The sequence below is a fragment of the Gopherus evgoodei genome, chromosome 18 (assembly GCF_007399415.2).
Source record: "Gopherus evgoodei ecotype Sinaloan lineage chromosome 18, rGopEvg1_v1.p, whole genome shotgun sequence".
In the NCBI taxonomy this organism is placed as follows: domain Eukaryota; kingdom Metazoa; phylum Chordata; order Testudines; family Testudinidae; genus Gopherus; species Gopherus evgoodei.
The window spans coordinates 16,359,739-16,378,024 of NC_044339.1; the positions used below are offsets into that span (position 1 = coordinate 16,359,739).

Below are 18,286 nucleotides of genomic sequence, written 5' to 3' on the forward strand. Positions count from 1 at the left end.
GGAGAGGTCTTCCGCAGGCACTGAACATGGGATCTCTGGATTTAGATGTGTCAGCCTCTGTTGCTTGAGCTAAAGCACTGTGCCTGTTAGCTGGAGGGAGTAAAGTAACAAGTTCATAAAGCTCTTTATATGGACTGGTCACTATAGAGGGACAAAGGTCCATACTGGGTCCATGTGGTTACACACACAGGTGCTCATTGCCGCCATGTAATCTGAGGCTGTTTCTCATCCCCACCCAGGCACTTTGATCTCCATCCTAGAGAAACTGCTGTGCCAGAAGATGGAGTTGGATCATCCAGGGCGCTTGGTCATGGAGGCAGCGCATGGCAATGCTGTTAAAGTCCAGGACCTGGTTCAAAAGTACCCAGACAAGGCAAGTCTCAGAGAAACCCTCCAAGGTTGACGTGTCTTTTGTTGTCAATGTGTAAAGCAAATGGCGGGGGCTGCTAACACCCACTGTAAGGAATTAACAGCTGGTGACTGTGTTTTTTTTTGCTTTAACTGATAGTCCTAGAGCTTGTCTCTGCTTCAAGAGGTCCTCTGCTCCCCCTGGCAGGACTGTGGGATTCCAGCATGCAGAATTTCCCTGTGTCATTGTAGCTCGAGAGGAAGCATTGTCCAGTGGTTAGAGCAGGGGACTAGCTGTCAAGAGCTGAGTTGCTGTGGTATCTGAGACACCTTTTGTGTGCCTAGGTTTCCTCCCCTGCCAAACGGGAGATCCCAGAACTCACTGCTTCACAGCAGGTGTGGGAGGCTGAATTCCCTGGTGTGTGAGAGTTGCTTTGAGATCCAATGGAGGGCGCTGAGGCATTATCCCAGGAATTAGCCAAGATAACTGCCATGTCATAGCAGGGCACTTCTTGCCTGGGTTAGGGATGGGCAGGAAATCCCACTGATCTAGCCTGGGAAGTCTCCCTTATGCACTGAAGTACATGCAAGCTCGATCCTAACAGACCCACCAGCTTGAACACTGCCCTCTCCTTTCTTTTATCCACTCTTTAGAATTCACATAGGCAGCCTGACATGCCCGGTTTCTAATGGTAACCAACTAAAAAAACATGTATTTCAGTGACAGACTTGTTTTGCTTGAATCTTCCCAGGAGCCAGGCAGCATGGCTGGAGATGCAGCCCCTGGCTACCTGCTATGTTCTGCTGCATTGGGACTGAGTAGGGATGTCTGGTGGGATCAGACCAGTGGAGCCAATCCCAGAATAAATTACGTGAACACAGAAACCATTCTACTGAAACAGCATGGTCTAGTGGTCAGGGCACTGGACTGGACTGGGACTCATAATCCTTGGGTTCTATTCCCACCTCCACCATCACCTTCCTCTGTGACCTTGGGCAAGTCATTTAGTTTCTCAGTACCCCCACCTCTGTAGAATGGGAATAGTGAGATCTGTTGATGAAAGGTGCTAGACAAGAGCTAACCCATATTACTATGTACCAGTTTGTGTTCTCAGTGCACTTATACTAGGCACGTGTGATGATGTGGCCCTCATCTTAATGCATTGCCAATAAAGAAAAGAGTTTGCCTACCGATGCCTCCCCAGTAGAGTTTGGGGTCGGTTGGTCTAGGTAGCCACCTATTCAAAAACTGGCAGATTGCCCAAGATTCTAGCTATCGCCTTAAAAGCTGCAGCTTTGTGCGTGAGTAAATGCATCTGTCACAAGCCAGAGAACTAGAAAGCAGAATGCCTTTGCACGGTGTCCTTGGAAGCAGCTGAGAAAGGAACATAAATCCTGTGGAGGCCATGACCGTGTGGCAAGCAGGAGCAGATTGATGGGATGTTAGCAGACACCAGGATCTGTTCTGAGAGTACTATAATGAAGCTGAGATCTTAGGTCTGACTTAATGGTTTGCTTCCAGATAATTGTTCCAGTTCATTACATGCAAAGTTAGTGGATGTGGGGAGGGAAGAAATATAGCCAGGCACTAGTGTAAAAGAAATAGCCAGGTACTGGTGACTGGGTCTAATCTGAAATGGGAAAGTGCCAAGTGTCAGGATTAGGTCAGGAATAGTCCTGCTGCATCCTGACCTCAGAGAGGAATTTGTTCTTTCTACTAGACAATTAATAAATAGAAGCAGGCGGATACAAGGGCTCGCTTGGCAAGGTGAGATGAATTGCCTGCCAAGGGGTACCAATGGGGCAGATACAAATGTTACGCCCTTTACGTAAGGGGGATGCATTGGCATCCAGTGTGTCATTACCAGTATCACTGACCTGTCTAAGCCCAAGAAGGAAACCTGCACAAACTGCTGCTTTGCATAGGGTCAGCTGCAGAAAAACTCCATATTACTTGCCAAGCCATGAAGTCTTTGCCAGATCCCTCGCTCTTTCCCCTTAGCCCTTCGTTGATTTCATTTGCGTCCCTGCCCTCCTGTCTTGGCCTTCTACAGGACCTTTGGTCTTCAACTCCTTGATCCTTAAATCTCTCATCAGCAGGTCAGCAGTGCGATTAGCCCTCCAGGCTGCCTGGTATGCAAGTGTGAGTGACTAAGAATACTTGGTGCTTATATCATGTTCGTCTCCTTCAAATCCCAGTGCGAACATCATCTGATCTCTTGCTTCCCTGCCAGGGAGGTATTGCTGGCTACTGTAGCTTTTGGCAGAGAAATTAAGAATCACCCCTGGTCCGTGTGGGATTTGGCACGAGATGTGGGATTAGACACCCAGGAGTTCCTGACATAGCATCCAGGTTTGTGCTCGCACCACTGCCTTTTTGGCAGGAAGTGCCCTTTCACCACTGGGGTCTGGAATGAGTTAATATGTTAGTTGGGGCAGGAATTGCCTTTTTATTTTAGCCTGGTACAACACCCGGGGCTGTACAGTGCCATTTAAAGTGGTGTTGGGAGGCATAGATTTGCTGCATACAGTGAAGTTCAGTGTGCCACCCCTCTTCTAAATCCTAGAACAGAGGTTCTCAGCGTGGGGGCAGAGGGGCATCAGACTTTTGGGGGACACAGCAAGCCTTCTGATTCATAGGTTCCAAGGATAGAAGGGATCATTGTGATTATCTAGTCTGATCTCCCGTATCTCACAAGCCATAGAACTTACCTAAAATAATTCCTGGAGCAGAACTTTTAGAAAAACACCCATCTCGGTTTAAAAATGGGCAGTGATGGAGAATCCGCACAACCCTTGGAAAATCGTTCCAGTGGTTAATTACCCTCACTGTCAAAAATTCGTCGTCTTTTCATTCTGAATTTGTCTAGATTCAACTTCCAACCCTTGGAGTATGTTAGACCTTTCTCTGCTAGATTGAAAAGCCCATTATTAAATATTTGCTATCCATGTAGATACTTACAGACCGTAATCCAATCATCCACTTAATCTTCTCTTTGTTAATATAAATAGATTGAGCTCTTTGACTGTCACTATAAGGCCTGTTTTCTAATCCTTTAATCATTCTTGTGGCTCTTCTCTGAACTCTCTCCAATTTTTCAGTATCTTGAATTGTGGGCACCAGAACTGGTCACAGTATTCCAGTAGCAGTTGCACCAGTGCTAAGTACAGAGATAAAAAAACTGCTTTGCTTCTACCTGGGATTCCCTCATTTATGTATCCCATGATCACATTTGCTCTTTTGACTTTAGCATCACATTGGGAGCTCATGTTCCGCTGATTATCCACCACGACCCCCAAATCTTTTTCAGAGTCTCTGCTTCCCAGGGTAGAGTCCCTCATCCTGTAAGTCTGCCCCACATTCTTTGTTCGTAGATGTATTCATTTACATTTAGCCATATTAAAATGTATATTGTTTGCTTGTCCCCAGTGTAGCCATTCCAAATCACTCTGAAGCAGCAACCTACCTTCTTCGTTATTTACCACACTCCCAATTTTTGTCGTCTGAAAACTTTTAATGATGACCAGGAAGAAAACATAAAATCATTGATAAAAATGTTAAATAGGGTAGGGTCAAGAACCATTCCCTGTGGGACCCCATTGGAAACGCACCCATTTGAAGACAATTTCCTGTTTACAATTACATTTTGAGATCTATCAGTTAGCCAAGTTTTAATCCATTTAATGTGTGCCAAGTTAATTTTATATTCTAATTCTTTAATCAAAATGTCATGCAGTGCCAAGTCAAATGCCTTACAGGAGTCCGAGTATATTACGTCAACATATTACCTTTATCAACCATATTCAGAGTCTTGTCAAAAAGTATCAGGTTTGTTTGACAGGGTCAGTTTTCCATAAATCCATGTTGATTTGCTTTAATTACATTATCCTTATTTAATTCATATTAAGTAAGTCCCTTATCAGCCCAGAATCAATGTCAAGCTGACAAGCCTATAATTACCCAAGTCATCCCGTTTACCTGTTTTAAAAATTGGCACCTTAGCTTTCTTCCAATCTTCTGGAACTTCCCCAGTGCTCTAAACATATTGAAAATCACCATTAACGATCCAGTGAGCTCCTCAGGCAGCTCTTTTAAAACTCTTGGCTGCAAGTTATCCGGACCTGCTGATTTAAAAATGTCTGACTTGAGTAGCCTCTGTTTAACATCCTCCAGATAGACTAGTGGAATGGAAAGAGTGTTGTTATATGATGAGACTAAATCATCTGTCTTTTTCCCCCACAGATATGGAACAGAGATATTTACTGAACACTTCTCTTTTGTGCATTATGATTGATGATTCTACCATTTCCATTTAGTAATGATTCAGTACCATTGTCAGGATACTTTTTTTTTCCTAATATTTAAAAAAAAAAAAAAAGTGTCTTCTCCTTGCGTCCCTTTGCTTCCTTTACCAATTTTCTGCAATTCCTAATTCCTGATTTATATTTATTACTCTCAACTTCCCCTTTCTCCCATTTATTATATATGATCGTTTGGTCGTTATGGTAGAAGTGCTAGGGCCAAGCACCAAGTCGCAATGCCGCTTGCCTGTAGTTAAACACCCCATGGGTGCTTAAAAGTGGTCAGGCTGTGGGCCAGGTGCCTCCTCGCACCCCTTCAGCTCCATGGCCTGTGCCCAGCACAATGGGGTCAGATCCTGCTTGGAGCTTCTGGGTGCTGTGGAATACAAGTAATCGGCTCTCCTTCCCATCAAGTGATACAGAGTCTTGGAGCAGGGACAGTGCCTGAGTGCACAGTGAGACCTTTCCTAAACAATTATGTGCCTGGATCCTTCCATTATTGCAGGTTGATATAAAGAATCAGGGCAGAACTGCGCTGCAAGTAGCTGCCCACCTGGGCCGGGTAGAGGTTGTGAAGATCTTACTGCAGGCTAATGCTAACATCGACCTGAAGGATGAAGAGGGGGACGCCGCTCTCCATTATGCGGCTTTCGGGTAGGAACTTTTTCTCCCTGCGTACAAGTGTAACCTTGCTGATGCTCTGTGCCAAGGGCTAGATGCTCAGCTGGTGCAAATCAGCATAGTTAGGTTTGAACCAGCACCGCAGAGAGGGGAAAGGCCACCAACCATAGAGCTGCACTGATATACACTAAACTCCAGGGGTTGGTTTTCATGAGGCCCCAGTCTCCACGGGAAGGTGAATTCTCAATGGTACGAACACCTTGGGAGAAAAAGGGGGTTACTGCGGTTTGGGTGTGTGAAAGGAAGAGAAGGTGACTGAATTTTTTGAATGGCTGTATACAGTCTAGAGAGACAGGAGGCTGAATTCTGTTCTCTGTTACCCCTGGTGTAAATCCAGAGGAACTCCATCGAAGTCAACAGGGGTTACTCCAGATTTACATTACGCCAACAGAGAGCAAAACCTGGTGCTCCAGTTAGGATTTATCTTTATGTGACAGGAAAAGGATGCAGGAACCAAGATATTCATGATGTTGCATGTCTCATAGTTGTAGATGGAGAGAGAATCTACGTCTTTTGATCACGGTGGCCAATCTTTTTTTTTTTTTTTTTTTTTTAAACCAGAAATCAAGCTGAGGTTGTCCGTGTGCTTGTCAGTCACGGAGCCAATGCAGACCTGTTGAACAATGCCAAGTGCACAGCCTTATATGTCGCAGTCAGCAAAGGATTCACGGAGATCGTGCGGATACTTTGTGAGCACAACTGTGATGTCAACCTCCCGGTAGGTTATTTTCACACCTCGTATCACTGACGATATTTTTGATTAAACTGTTTGGGGTAAAAGTCGGTCCTGAAAGCTAGGCAGTGCCCTCTCTTGCTGAGCTGGCTTCTGCCTAGAGCTTTCAGCCACCTTGATATTCTAATTCTGGGTCCCTCCCTCCCCATGCCTTCCTCACACACTCAGTCTCTCTTTCTCTCTCACCCCAGCTCTGCCAATGCCCCTTTAACTAGTGGTGCAAGTAGAATTCATTTCTTAACGGTACACTACACCAGCTAAAGGGTCAGGGGGATGGGCACTTGAACTCCACCCGGGGCCCTGCACTACCCCCCTCCCCGTGATCCAACCTTAGGGGGTGGAGGGCTCTGTCCTCCTGCTGCACCAGAGACTTCTGAGCCGCAAGGCCCAGCAAATTCATTTCGTGTAGGCCATCGAACCGCCATCGGGTGGCGATGACTCGTGGTTGTTTGGCCTGCACTGGCTTCAAACCAGAGGCCCTGTAGCCTTGTCTCAGCCAGCCCCTCGGGGATGGTTTGTTGGAGGAGAGCCTCTCTGATGTCACCTGTGCTCTGCTGTGGCTCCCTGCAGGATTCATTTGATGACACCCCCCTGCACTATGCCATCACTGCCGATTTGAAAAGCATCATCGAGATCCTCACTGAGGTACCGAACATCGATTTCACGGTCCAGAATCGCCAAGGCTTCAACCTGCTGCACCACGCTGCACTGAAGGGCCACACGCTGTAAGTGAAAGAGGGAGCTCTTAGCGTGTCACTCTGTTGATCAGGCTGCATCACTGGGAAACCCATGGCATGGGCTGAGGAGATACTGGGTAATCCTAACAGGGAGCAGAGCCTGAGTCTGAGCTGTGAATTCCCTGCTCTGTTGGCAATGAATCGGACACAGTGACCCGTGGTTGGTGAAAGGGGCATGGGAGAGCAGCAGCCTTTCTACGAGGCAGGAGAAAGGGGATGAAAAAAAGCCTTTTGAGGAAAGGGGTGAGGCTGAGGACATGGTAATATACAGAGCAGAAATGTCCCTCCCAGCAGAACTTGGTTCCCTGGCTGCCTTTGCTTGCGCCACCCCTTTGCCAATTCCCAGAGGAAATCCCCTCTCCTTGGGCGTGAACTAGGTGCTTCTCCATAAACAGTTGGTAGTATCTGATATTGTCCTGTTAGGGGACAGATCCTGCCCTCGCAAAAAGAGGTGGACTTGGCCTCTCAGATCCTTTTCCTGTCTCTAACCACCATGGTCCTGTATCAGAGTATTAATTCTCTGCAGAAATGGCTCCTCAGTCAGGGAGAATGAGGTTGAGATCGCCACAATCATGACACCAAGGATCAGTGATTATCAGCAGTGCAAACACAGAGCAGTGTCTTAAGCAGTCACCTTTCTGCCCCTCCCCACCTTCTCTCCTACAATATGCCTGTGCATTTAGCTTTGCAGAACACCGCAGAGTTGTCTTTTCAGGTGGAATCAGAAATAGGTGCTTAATATTCCAAAAAGCAATTTCCTAAGCATTAGCTGAGAATAGCCCCATCCCTCTGCTCCCAGAGAGCAATGAACATTCCTAAAATCTGATCTCCTTTCAGGAGAAGTGACAGTGAAACATTTCATTCATTTGTTCATTTCTTCTCTTCTGCCTTGTGAGCACCAAACAGCCTCTGTTTCTGAGCCCTGGAAGGCGACCCACATACAGATGCGATTTCTGACAGAGGTCTGAAGCCTCTTCAAGGATTATGAGATCTGTGAAAGTTCAAATAGCTCGCTTTCCTGACCAATACCTGCAGATATGCTGTACCCCTCGCAAACTTCCCGGCTACATGTCTGAGACCTGTATTTAAAGCATTGGAGAAGTCTATGGAGTGAGTGTGTGTGTCTAGTTGTGATTGCCTAGGTAAAGCTGCCACCATAGATCCATTATAACTCATGGTTCTGCGTATCTATAAAAACTGAGGCCATGTCTACACTAGAAAATTTTGCCAGTGTAATAGTGTCAGTGTGAAGGGTGGGATTCTTTACAACAGTTTTATACCACAGAGAAAATTCCTCTTCTGTCAAAAACCCAGTTTTCCGTTGGGGGGGCGGGGGTCTTGATGGAAGATTGTGAAGCAGCCCCCAGTGCTTCCTTTGCCCTTCTCCTCTCATTGTGCCTTCACTTGGAGCAGCTTCTTTCTTTCCATGTCTCAGACCTCCCCCTCTTCTCCCTCCCATGGCTTCCGATCACGGATCTCCTTTGACTGTCTGCCCCAGTCCTGTGCCTGGACCATTCAGCCATTAGGGGTGGGACATGGCAGACAACGACTGAAAACTGAAAAAAATGGGTCAGATCCACCCTGTGTGTGTCCTCCGTCAGACTGGTCTGGGGATACATCCAGCTCATTACTGACATTGTGAGTTTATCCTGCTTTATTAAAAGAAAACAGAGGGCTTTTGTTTGTTTGCTGATTAAATCTGCAAGATGGATGGAGCTCTCTGGATCACTGTCCCAGCTCATGACACTGCCTGTTATAACATAAGGAACATTAATCACTGCTCAACAGAGGAGGCAGACCTGTCTCTTGTGCATCAGTCTCCTGCTGACAAATAACTCTCTGGTCTCTCCTTTAATCTCTTTAACCTCCCAGAGCCATAAAGAAGATTCTGGCACGAGCCAGGCAGTTGGTTGATGCTAAAAAGGAAGATGGCTTCACCGCCCTGCATCTTGCTGCCCTCAATAACCACATGGAAGTAGCAGAAATTTTAATCAGAGAGGTAAATAACTTGCATGAGAAGTAGCAAGTTCATGTTTCGGGTCATCGCCAGTTCTCTGGGTGTGAGTCTAAAAGGAAGGGAGCCGTGTTCAGAGTGTAGAGCAGAGGGACTAGGAATCACTAGGGCAACTGCTGCAAGTTCTGGCTAGGAGGAAAGTATTGCAGCCTTGATCAAAGGGGACTAGGAGCCCTGACTTCAAGGTGCTATTCCTGCCCCTCGGGACAGTATTCTCTAGTGGTGAAAGTAGGGGACCGGAAGTCGGGAAGTAAATTGAAGTTTTGCCGTTGACTTTGGTGGGGACAGTGTTTCAACCCTGGGATCTAGTTCTAGCTTTGGAGAAAGTGGTGGCTGGAGTTCAGGACTCCTGGGTTTTCTTTCAGACTCTGATTTGTTGTGCTTGTGCCTCTGTTCCCCCACCTCTGCAATGGTGGGTACCTCTGCCTCATAGGGATTCAGTGACTTTATGAATCAATATTTGTTGCCACAGAGATCACTAGAGGACACTGTGTAATGCAAAGTATTAGGATGATTTTATTAGGTCTGGTGTAGTCCCCACTGCTAAGCCAGTTTCAGTTTGAAGTGCATTCTGATTCCTCGCCAGCTCTGTCCTCTGCAGACCCAGTGCTGGCAAAATTACTGTTGAGCCTTCTAACAGGGTATCCTTTCAGGAGAGGCTAGCTGTGTGTTTGCTGCATCCTGTCTCCTGGCATTAGAGAGATTTTCCTATTACTCTCTCAGCGGTCTGAGTGCTTGAGGGAAACTGAAGCAAAAGACACAGGGACTCAGTCTTGCTTTGTAGAGTTTAGGAGCTGGTCTGTGACTGTCTGGACTTGTTCCAGGCCTTCAGTTGGCAGGTCAAGTAATTTAGTAGCTGTCACCTCCAGATCATTATCAGCCGGGAGAAGAGTCCCATGCACTTGTTCCCTTGTAATAACCACTGCATCACCTGACTGTCGAGGCTTTCTGGACCTTGGGGCCAGGATGAAGAGTAGGATCCGTTTGCTGCCCCCATTTGGGTCCCCCCTACACTGCACTTGCATGGGGATGGAATTGATAATCCAGGTCTTCTCCCTGTGCTATGCAACTAGTGTTCAACGGGGGCGGTCCTGGGACTCTGCTGCTTTTTCTCTCCTTTAAGGGTCGCTGTGATGTCAACCTCAGGAACAGCCGGAACCAGACTCCCCTGCACCTGGCAGTCACCCAGGGGCACATGGACCTGGTGCAGCTGCTGGTACGCGAAGGCAGCGATGTTAACGCCGAGGACGAGGACGGAGACACGGCCATGCACATTGTCTTGGAACGGCAGCAGCTGATGTCAATCATGGCCGAGGAACAGGAAGGGGGGGAGGGACTGTCCCTCTTCTCCAAGGTGAGAGAGAGAAGGAGCAGTGCTGCACCAGAGGAGTGCCTTGCGGCGTCAGAAGGTCTATGGACAGTCAGGGTGGGTGGCAGTCTCCTGAGGGAAATGGGGGGAGTCCTTTAAAACTAGATTGTACTAAGCACTTGGGAATGTGTTTGTAGGGAATGACCCAGCCTTGATCAAGGGGAGAAGGGCTGGATGTGACCGAAGGGTTCTTTTTCCATCTCTGAGTCCTGTGATACTTGGCCGTGAACTCCTCCACTGTGCCCCTAAGAGCTGCATCAGTATCTCACACTCCATTTCACAAATGGGGCAGAGAGAGATGAAGTGACTTGGCAGAGCCAGGAGTCCTGGCCTTAGTTCATAGATGGTTCCGCATTGACTCCCTTTTCCTGTTGGATGGTACTAAGAATATAACCCCCACATGGTGTGAAAGTAGCTGGTAGGGAACAAGACACTGTGTGCGTGTGCCTACATCATATCCAAGCCAGGGAGTAGTTTTAATCTGTCACCTTAGCTCCATCCAAGGGCATGAGAGAGAGTATCACACACTCCCTGTTGAAAATCCTGGGTAAAATCCTGGCCCCACTGAAGTCAATGGCAACACATTCATTAGTGTCAATGGAGCCAGAATTGCCCGTCCCCCGCAGTCATTGATTTCACTCCATTTGGGGCAAAAGGTGTGAGAGGCGGTGGAATTTGAGCAGGGGAGTTTGGCTGTTTCGCATCTTTCCCTCATCTCCCCTTCCCCGTGGTGAAGAGGAGCTGGAGACTGAAGAATTTGCTTCCCAGCGCTCCACCTCTTGCTATAGATCTTGTCGGCGCGTGTTCTGAAGGCCTGGAGGCTTCCCTCTTACAGCTCCCGCTTGCAAAGCAAACACTCTAGGCGGGGGGAACGTTGCAGGGCACCACCAACCAGGCCTCAGGAAGTGGTGTCCTGCAAGGCGACAAGTGCAGTGGAAAAGCTGCTTTTCAGCATGCCTGCTATCTCTCTGGCCCAAACTTGTCCCTGGTGTCACATGGCTGACTTCAGTTGTAATTGCTTCAGGGCTGAATTTACTGCTTGATCTGAACGTGGGAAAACTTGATCTTTAGGCCTCAAATAGAGAGGATGGGGCATGTCAGCCATTGGAAGCTTAGCCCAGCTCTCCTGCAAAGGTTTTGGCAGAAAATTAGCCCTTCAGACTGCTCCATCACCTGTTTAGGTACATCTACACTTGTGTGCCAATTTACAGCGGAAGCTGTGTGCGCAGTATGGGTGAGATGAGAATTATTCCAGTGCAAAGGTAATTTGACAAATTAAAAATCTGACATCAAGTTGAAATGTAATTTAAAATGATTAGAAAACCAACAAATTGGCATAATGGAGTTCTGCACACTGCGCCAATCTGCCTTTCTCTCCCCTCCAAACATCCTACTCATATCTGCTCTGAAAATTCCACCTCTTCCATTCGTTTGCTTGCTGTATCCCATGGTACCAGCTTTGAATGCGAGAACTGATGACTCCAGTGGGTGGTACAGAATGCACAAATATGTACCCCCAGCAGGGCAGAGGCTGATTGCTGATGCGGTAATCAGAGCCCAGTGCCAACATCCCACTTTTTGCTAGACGCAGGCAGTCTGTCAATCAGTCCTCACTCCTTATTCTACCAGTCTGGGAACATGAGCGGAGGGAGCAGGTTTCTAGAACTTACTGAGCTCTTTTTTTGCAGGGGCTGACTAGCTTTTGGAACTGCCGCGCTGCAGGCCCTAGTAGCTAATACTGCCGGTAGAGATTTTTCAAAGCTGTCTTAACAGTTTTGGATGCCCAGTTTCCATTACTGTAAATCGGATTGTGTCCTCAGATTCCTTCGGGGGCTTTGACAGTCTCAGCCTAAATGTACAACTCCTGCCACGCAAATTTTATAGGGCTTGATGTAAAGCTCTTGAAAGGAATGGGAGTTTTTCCATTGACTTCCCTGGGCTCTGGATTAGGCCTATACACACTCCTTTTTAAAGCCGGCTATTACTTTCCCCCCCACCCCTCCATTCTGCAGGGAACTGCCACTATACAGCCTTGTCAAATAACATCCTCTCCATTTGCAGAAAAGGTACACTCCCAGAAGCCCAGGCCAGCCTCCCATGTGCACCACCCCATAGCTGTTAACGTGCTCAGCATGGAGGGGGCACCATCGCCCAGGCATGGGGGGCAGTTTAGTCTTCATGACCCATTCAGTCCTGGCCTCTGTGCTGTGGCTGGGAATTAGGGTGCAAACAGCAGTGGTGGTTTCTGTGGTGTGGACGCCTTTCTGCTGAGGCCTAGCCTGAGACCCCTGCAGTCATTTCAGATGGGCCAGGGGATGGCTTTACTAGCTGCTAACAAGGCGGGAGCGTGCTGAGATTCAGACAGTCCATTCTGTTCCGCAGCATGCACATGACCTAATGGGCCAGCCAGTGGATATTCCTCTGGGATGCAATGTTGCATCCAATAATCTAAGAAGGCTGGGACCTTCCCTGTCCCCCTCTCCCTAAATAGCTGCCACTTGGGATTCCATCCACGAACTATTCATCCCTGAAGCTTTAATGTAGTGTCCTTAATGTACCTTGTAATGGAAATGTGTTTGCGTTGCCTCTGTGCAATGCAGCTTCATCGCCTGTCTCGGATCCCAGGAGGCCCAGGAGTCTAATCTCAGGAGGCCTGCGTCTGAGAGCTTGGCCATCAGAGCATCAGGTGGGAGGGGGAAATCCTGCTTACCTGTGCTGTGACTAGCTCTGCCAAGAGCTTTCAATCCAAAACACAAAGGGAATTGGTGACAGAACAAGGGTCTGAGGATGGGATACAGCACAGACTTCCTCTGTTATCAGGCTGTTCTGAGAAGTCTCCAGGCCAAACCCCCGGGGAATCCCTGGAGCTGAATTACATTTCCATATTTTAAGCCTCTTGATGTAGCAGATCAGACTTGTATCATTGGACTTATCTGCATCAAACCTGCAAGCCGACAGCCTGCCAGCCTAATCTGGTGCCACTTGGACATGCTCTGAATTTAGCACTCGGACTTAAGCACAGCATAGAAAGGCAAAGCAAAGTTGGGTCATGTTGGTAGAGTTGTAAAATAGAGTGGCTGTCGGGGATGTGTGTGAAATTGGCACTTCATGTTTGAGTTCTTAAAAAACCACCCAGCATCTTCACAAATCTAACACTGAGCCTTCTCTGCATCAGCTATTATCATCATTTCACAGGTGGGGAAACTGAGGCGCAGTGGGGGAAGGGATTTTCGCAAGATGAAAAGTGACCTGGTGGCAGAGTCAGGAATACAACCCCGGTGTCCTGAGTCTCAGTCTCATGCCTTACCCACAATACTGTCCTCCCTATACTTTACCCTCATCTTGACGTGGATGGATTTGACCAGGCTGCTTCCTTCCGTTACCCTCAGGTCTCATTGGAGTAGTGCAGAGCTTGGGTGCCTTGCTGTGTGTCAGTTTTTATAAGCTATTGCCAAACTAATGAGCCATCTGCTGTGGTTTTCTCCCTGTAATGTGCATACTCTCTTCTGCCGCCACCGCCTCCCTTACTGTGATGGAAATCGCAAATACCAACAGTTAGACCCTGCTCTTCAGCCTGGCACTAAATGAGTCACTAGTTTTATGTCTGAAAAATTTTACATGTAAGTTTTTGGCAGGCTAACTGAGAAGATGGAAGGCCTTGTGGTTAACACACTGGACTGAGACTAAGAAGATCAGGGTTCAGTTCTCAGTCTCCTTGTGTGACCTTGGTTGAGTCACATAATCTCTCTGTGCCTCAAGTCCCCACCTGTAACATGAGGATGATAATCCTTCCCTTCTTGCACCTTTTGTCTGTCTCATCTATTTAGATCACTCTCTCTTAATACAAGAATGTGCAGCACCTGGCATAATGGGGCCCAATCTTGGCTGATGCCTCTAGGCACTACTGTAGTAAAAATAACTTTGTGACTTATTTGTGAACACAATCAGATACTTTGACATCTAAGGGGTGCAAAATTACAGTTGCAGCTCTTTGCACTTGCAAATTGCAAGCACGAGAAGTGAGGCTGGTTTTCTGGGGTCTGGCCCATAGCCAGGTTTCTAAGTGCCTTAACAGAGACTTTCTCCCCCTCTCTTAGCTCAAGGCTTCAGGCTTTCTTGGAAATGTAGAGCTGAATGTTGGTGCTGCGATTGCGTGTTTCCTAGCACAGGAAGGAGCAGATATTAATTACGCCAACCACAGGGGAAAGTCTCCCCTGGATCTCATTGCAGATGGAAGGATAGTCCAGATCATCAAGAACTTCTCCCAGAAATTCAGGTAGGTTACACAGTGGGACCACTTCCTAACCCTAAACCTGTAGGTGCTAGCCATGCCAGACCCACACCCTGCAGAGCGGACTAAGAGGGGCACCTTCAGCTGCCATTGACTTCACTGGGAACCGATCTTATGTGACTGCCTTGCAGAATCAGTGCCTTCTGGAAGAACTGGCTGGGGGTCTCCCTTAGGACCTGTCAGCATTTTGATATCTCCCGGATGCCAGTCTGGGTCCTGGCCGATGCTTAAAAATTTTGCTGGTATAGCTATGTCACTTCCGTAGCCCATGTAGCTATGCTGCTGAAAGCCCTAGTGTAGACACATTTATGCTGGCAAAGAAACCCTTTTGTTGGTGTTTTTTCATTTGGGGAACTGGTATAAGCTTAGATCAGCAAAAGAACTCTGGTACCATGTATATGAGGTCTGAGCCTTTCCTGTTTGGACACTGCTGGCAATGTGTTTCTGGTGGCTTGTTGGGTTCCAGGATGTCCTCTGCAGCTCGTGGAGGAGGATGTAACAAACTAGTGATACTTGGATAAACTCAGCAGCCTGATTTTGAATAAAGAGACAACTGCATTTTAGCTGCCCAGCCTCTTATTGCAGAGTGGGCTGTCATTTGGCCCTGTAACAGGGGCTGTGCACAGCTTACATGGGCTCTCTCTGCGCAGAGGTGAATTTCACCCTATTGGTCTCTGAACATCAAATCATTGGAGCTGACCTCTATCTTGCAGTGCAGTTTGGGGTTTTGTTCTACTCTTAATCTACTAATTGCAGGATCCAAGTGAAGTACAGAAGGCAGTGAACCCCAAATGCCATGTCAAGGTTGGGTTCTGGAAGTCCCTGTAGCTGGACAATGTCCATCTTTAAATTGATAAATGAAACAGATGAGCAAATCTGTCTGATACCCCCATAGGGAGAACTGCGTCAATGGCTTGGCCTTTGGTTCCAGTTCTGCAAAACCTCATTGTTTGGGTTTTGGTGCATCAGACCTGAAACTACTGGTGGTTGTCATCAGAATTCTTTCTTATTTGTAGGGTCCTACCAAATTCATGGTCCAGTTTGGTCAGTTTCACGGTCATAGGATTTTAAAAATAGTAAATTTCATGATTTCAGCTATTTAAATCTGAAATTTTGCGATGTTGTGTTGTCCTGACCCAAAAAGGAGTTGTGGGAGAGTTGCAAGGTTATTGTAGGGGGGTTGCAATACTGCTACCCTCACGTCCGCGCTGCTGCTGGCAGCGGCACTGCCTTCGGAGCTGAGTAGCTGAAGAGCAGCAGATGCATGCCGGGAGCCCAGCTCTGAAGGCAGAGCTGCCACCAGCAGCAGCACAGAAGTAAGGATGGCATAGTATGGTATTGCCACCCTTACTTCTGCACTGCTGCTGGTGGGGTGCTGCCTTCAGACCTGGGCACCCAGCCAACAGCCAGTGCGCTCTCACCACCCAGCTCTAAAGTCAGTGCAGAAGTAAGGTCGGAAATACAGCAACACCCCCCCAATAACTTTGTGACTCCTCTGCAACGCCCTTTTGGGTCAGGACCTCCAATTTGAGAAACAGTGGTCTTAACCGTGAAATCTGTATATAAAAGCACACAAGACTAAATTTCACGGTGGGAGACCAGATTTCAGGGTCCATGACATGTGTTTCATGGCCGTGAATTTAGTAGGGCCCTACTTATTTGCATCCCGAACCTCTGGAGATGAGCAAGGGTTGGGCAAATGTTTGAAGTTTGGGCTCATTTTAGTATCATCTATGAAGTTCCTTGGTTTTGTGATTTTAGCATGTATCCACTTTCTTTCCTCTGCTGAATTAGCTTTGCTCAATGGAGAATAGGGGAGGCATGTCTGTTAGGGAACATTTCACCCCATGAAAATGTTTTGAATTTGTTGCATTCAAAAACGGGGAGGAGGTGAATCCTCTTCAGAGGGGATGACAGGTAGAGATTGTTCCTCTTCTGGCCCCTTCCATTTGCACACCGCTGATATATACAGGATAACTAGGAAAGAGCATCCATGCTGTTAGTGTCTGCTGGAATGGTAGCTGGCTATTGGAAAAGCACAGAAAGAATCAGATGCCCAAGGGTTAAAAGAACCATTCTGCATCCTCTGCATGGGGACTTGAATACAATTTAACTTGGCAGTGGCTCATCATGTGACAGATGCCATTTTAGACCTGTCAAGTTTAAATAAAGCCATGCGAAAATGATAGATGGTATTTCCAGTTCAGTAAATCCTCTGATTTACGTTATGTCTTTTGTACTCAGGCAACTGCTCCAGAATGATGGAGGGGCAGATTTAATTAAGGGCAGCCTTCATCTATCCCAAAACCAGCCTGTTGGTTTTTTTTCCTCTGCCGACACAGAGCGGAGGTGGGCTGTATTGGTGATACTTGCCTCAGGATCTTCCCCAAAGCTCAAGGGTGTCTTGATCTAGGCTCCACAAAGTTGCGATGAGATGTCAGACAAGAATCCAAAGCTATAGGGGGTCTGGGCAGTTTGACTGTGGAGTTGAATCCAAACTTCCCCAAAGTTACAGGGAATGTTGTAGATTCAGGAGTCATGCCATTCAGGATCTGGCTCAGAATCCAGACTCTGGAGTTCAGATGCAGGCACTGAGATCAGGCCTGTCCCGTGTGCTTACAAGAGCAGTGTAATCAAAGGGGCTGCCTTTTCTAAATATCCCAGCTCACTGCCTTTGCACTGCTGATGGCTGTGCTGGCAGGAGCCCACCGTTCTCATCCATAAGAAGTGTTATGCCCTGCACAGATACCTTCCCCTCCCTCTCTCTCCCCTCACCCTCATGCATTTGGGCTAGATCCTGAGCTGGCATAAACAAAGGGAGCTCTGCCAAAGTCAGTGGAGCTTCATAGACTTGTGCTGGCTGTGGATTTGGCCCGTTATCTGGCTCTGAAGCATTTGTCCATACCCGTCCCTGCCATGATAAGGCCATTGGGGAGAGCTGCTGAGTGGCCTTCTGTGTGCGGGATGTTGCTCCAGCCAGCGAGGACACTAATTCTATGTGTTGGTTGCAGGGATGAGCAGATTTCTTCAGACAGCTCTGTGGTGACCTGCAGCCTGCGCAGAGTGCATACCACCCCCAACACAATGACCAACCTCAGCGTGGCCAGCATGGCGGCCCCTTCCGAGTGCCTGGTCTGTTCTGAGCTGGCTTTGCTCATTCACTTCATCCCATGTCAGCACAGCATCGTGTGTGAAGGTAGGTCGCTCCTGTTGGTTCCTTTGCCGGTGCTCACTCCACCTCCCCATTCCCCTTGTCTGGGGAGCATCTTGGGATGGGACTGCTGGGTTCTTACCAGAGCAACCTCAGGGCAATTCCTGCAATGGCCTTTTAGATGTGACACCCTACAGTCATGAAAGTTCCCGCTGTCCTACTGGATTGGGACCCGAGGCAGCTGCCCTGGATGGTTCAGAAGGAAATGGCAGACGGTCCAGTTCCAGCCAGCAATGTTTTCTCCAACAAAACCATTTCCAGGGGATTCCCCCACCCTCTCTGGCTTTTGTCTTCTGTTTCCCTTTGAATTACATTAACAGATCAGCAAGTCCGTGTTCTCAGCTGGGTCCCTCCGTCTGGCTGCAGAGTTTGGTTAGGAACAGATGTGAGAGCCCCTTCCATTCCTGTCAGAATACAGGACCGTTTTGCAGCTGTTATGCGGGGATTTGAGTCTGGGGTGGCGAGGTTATAATGGCCATTGTGGTAATGCAGCTGCTAAAGAGTTGGGCTGTTGCATTGAAGCTCTGGGGAAGGGGCAGCTGAAGCGACAGGACTAGCATGTAGCTCAGGGAGATTCTCAGCTCCATGCAGACAAAGACC

The 18,286-nt window shown here is 47.8% G+C and overlaps 1 protein-coding gene across 10 annotated transcripts in view; it reads left to right on the plus strand.

Annotated features, from left to right (window-relative positions):
* Positions 1-18,286, plus strand: part of MIB2 (mindbomb E3 ubiquitin protein ligase 2) — a 106,115-nt gene that overhangs the window by 82,315 nt on the left and 5,514 nt on the right. For 8 of the 10 annotated variants that reach the window (XR_003997156.1, XM_030537990.1, XM_030537993.1 and 5 more), the window contains 8 exons: positions 240-373; positions 5,156-5,304; positions 5,893-6,049; positions 6,635-6,789; positions 8,674-8,800; positions 9,939-10,241; positions 14,282-14,460; positions 17,487-17,671. Coding sequence is in view for 9 of the 10 variants with exons in the window: in XM_030537990.1 (XP_030393850.1) it covers positions 240-373; positions 5,156-5,304; positions 5,893-6,049; positions 6,635-6,789; positions 8,674-8,800; positions 9,939-10,241; positions 14,282-14,460; positions 17,487-17,671 (1,389 nt within the window). In the remaining variant the exon portion in view is untranslated. Of the gene's footprint in view, positions 1-239; positions 374-5,155; positions 5,305-5,892; positions 6,050-6,634; positions 6,790-8,673; positions 8,801-9,938; positions 10,242-14,281; positions 14,461-17,486; positions 17,672-18,286 lie in introns of those variants that run through there. The other 2 variants (XM_030537999.1, XM_030537991.1) reach the window with 2 other exon arrangements.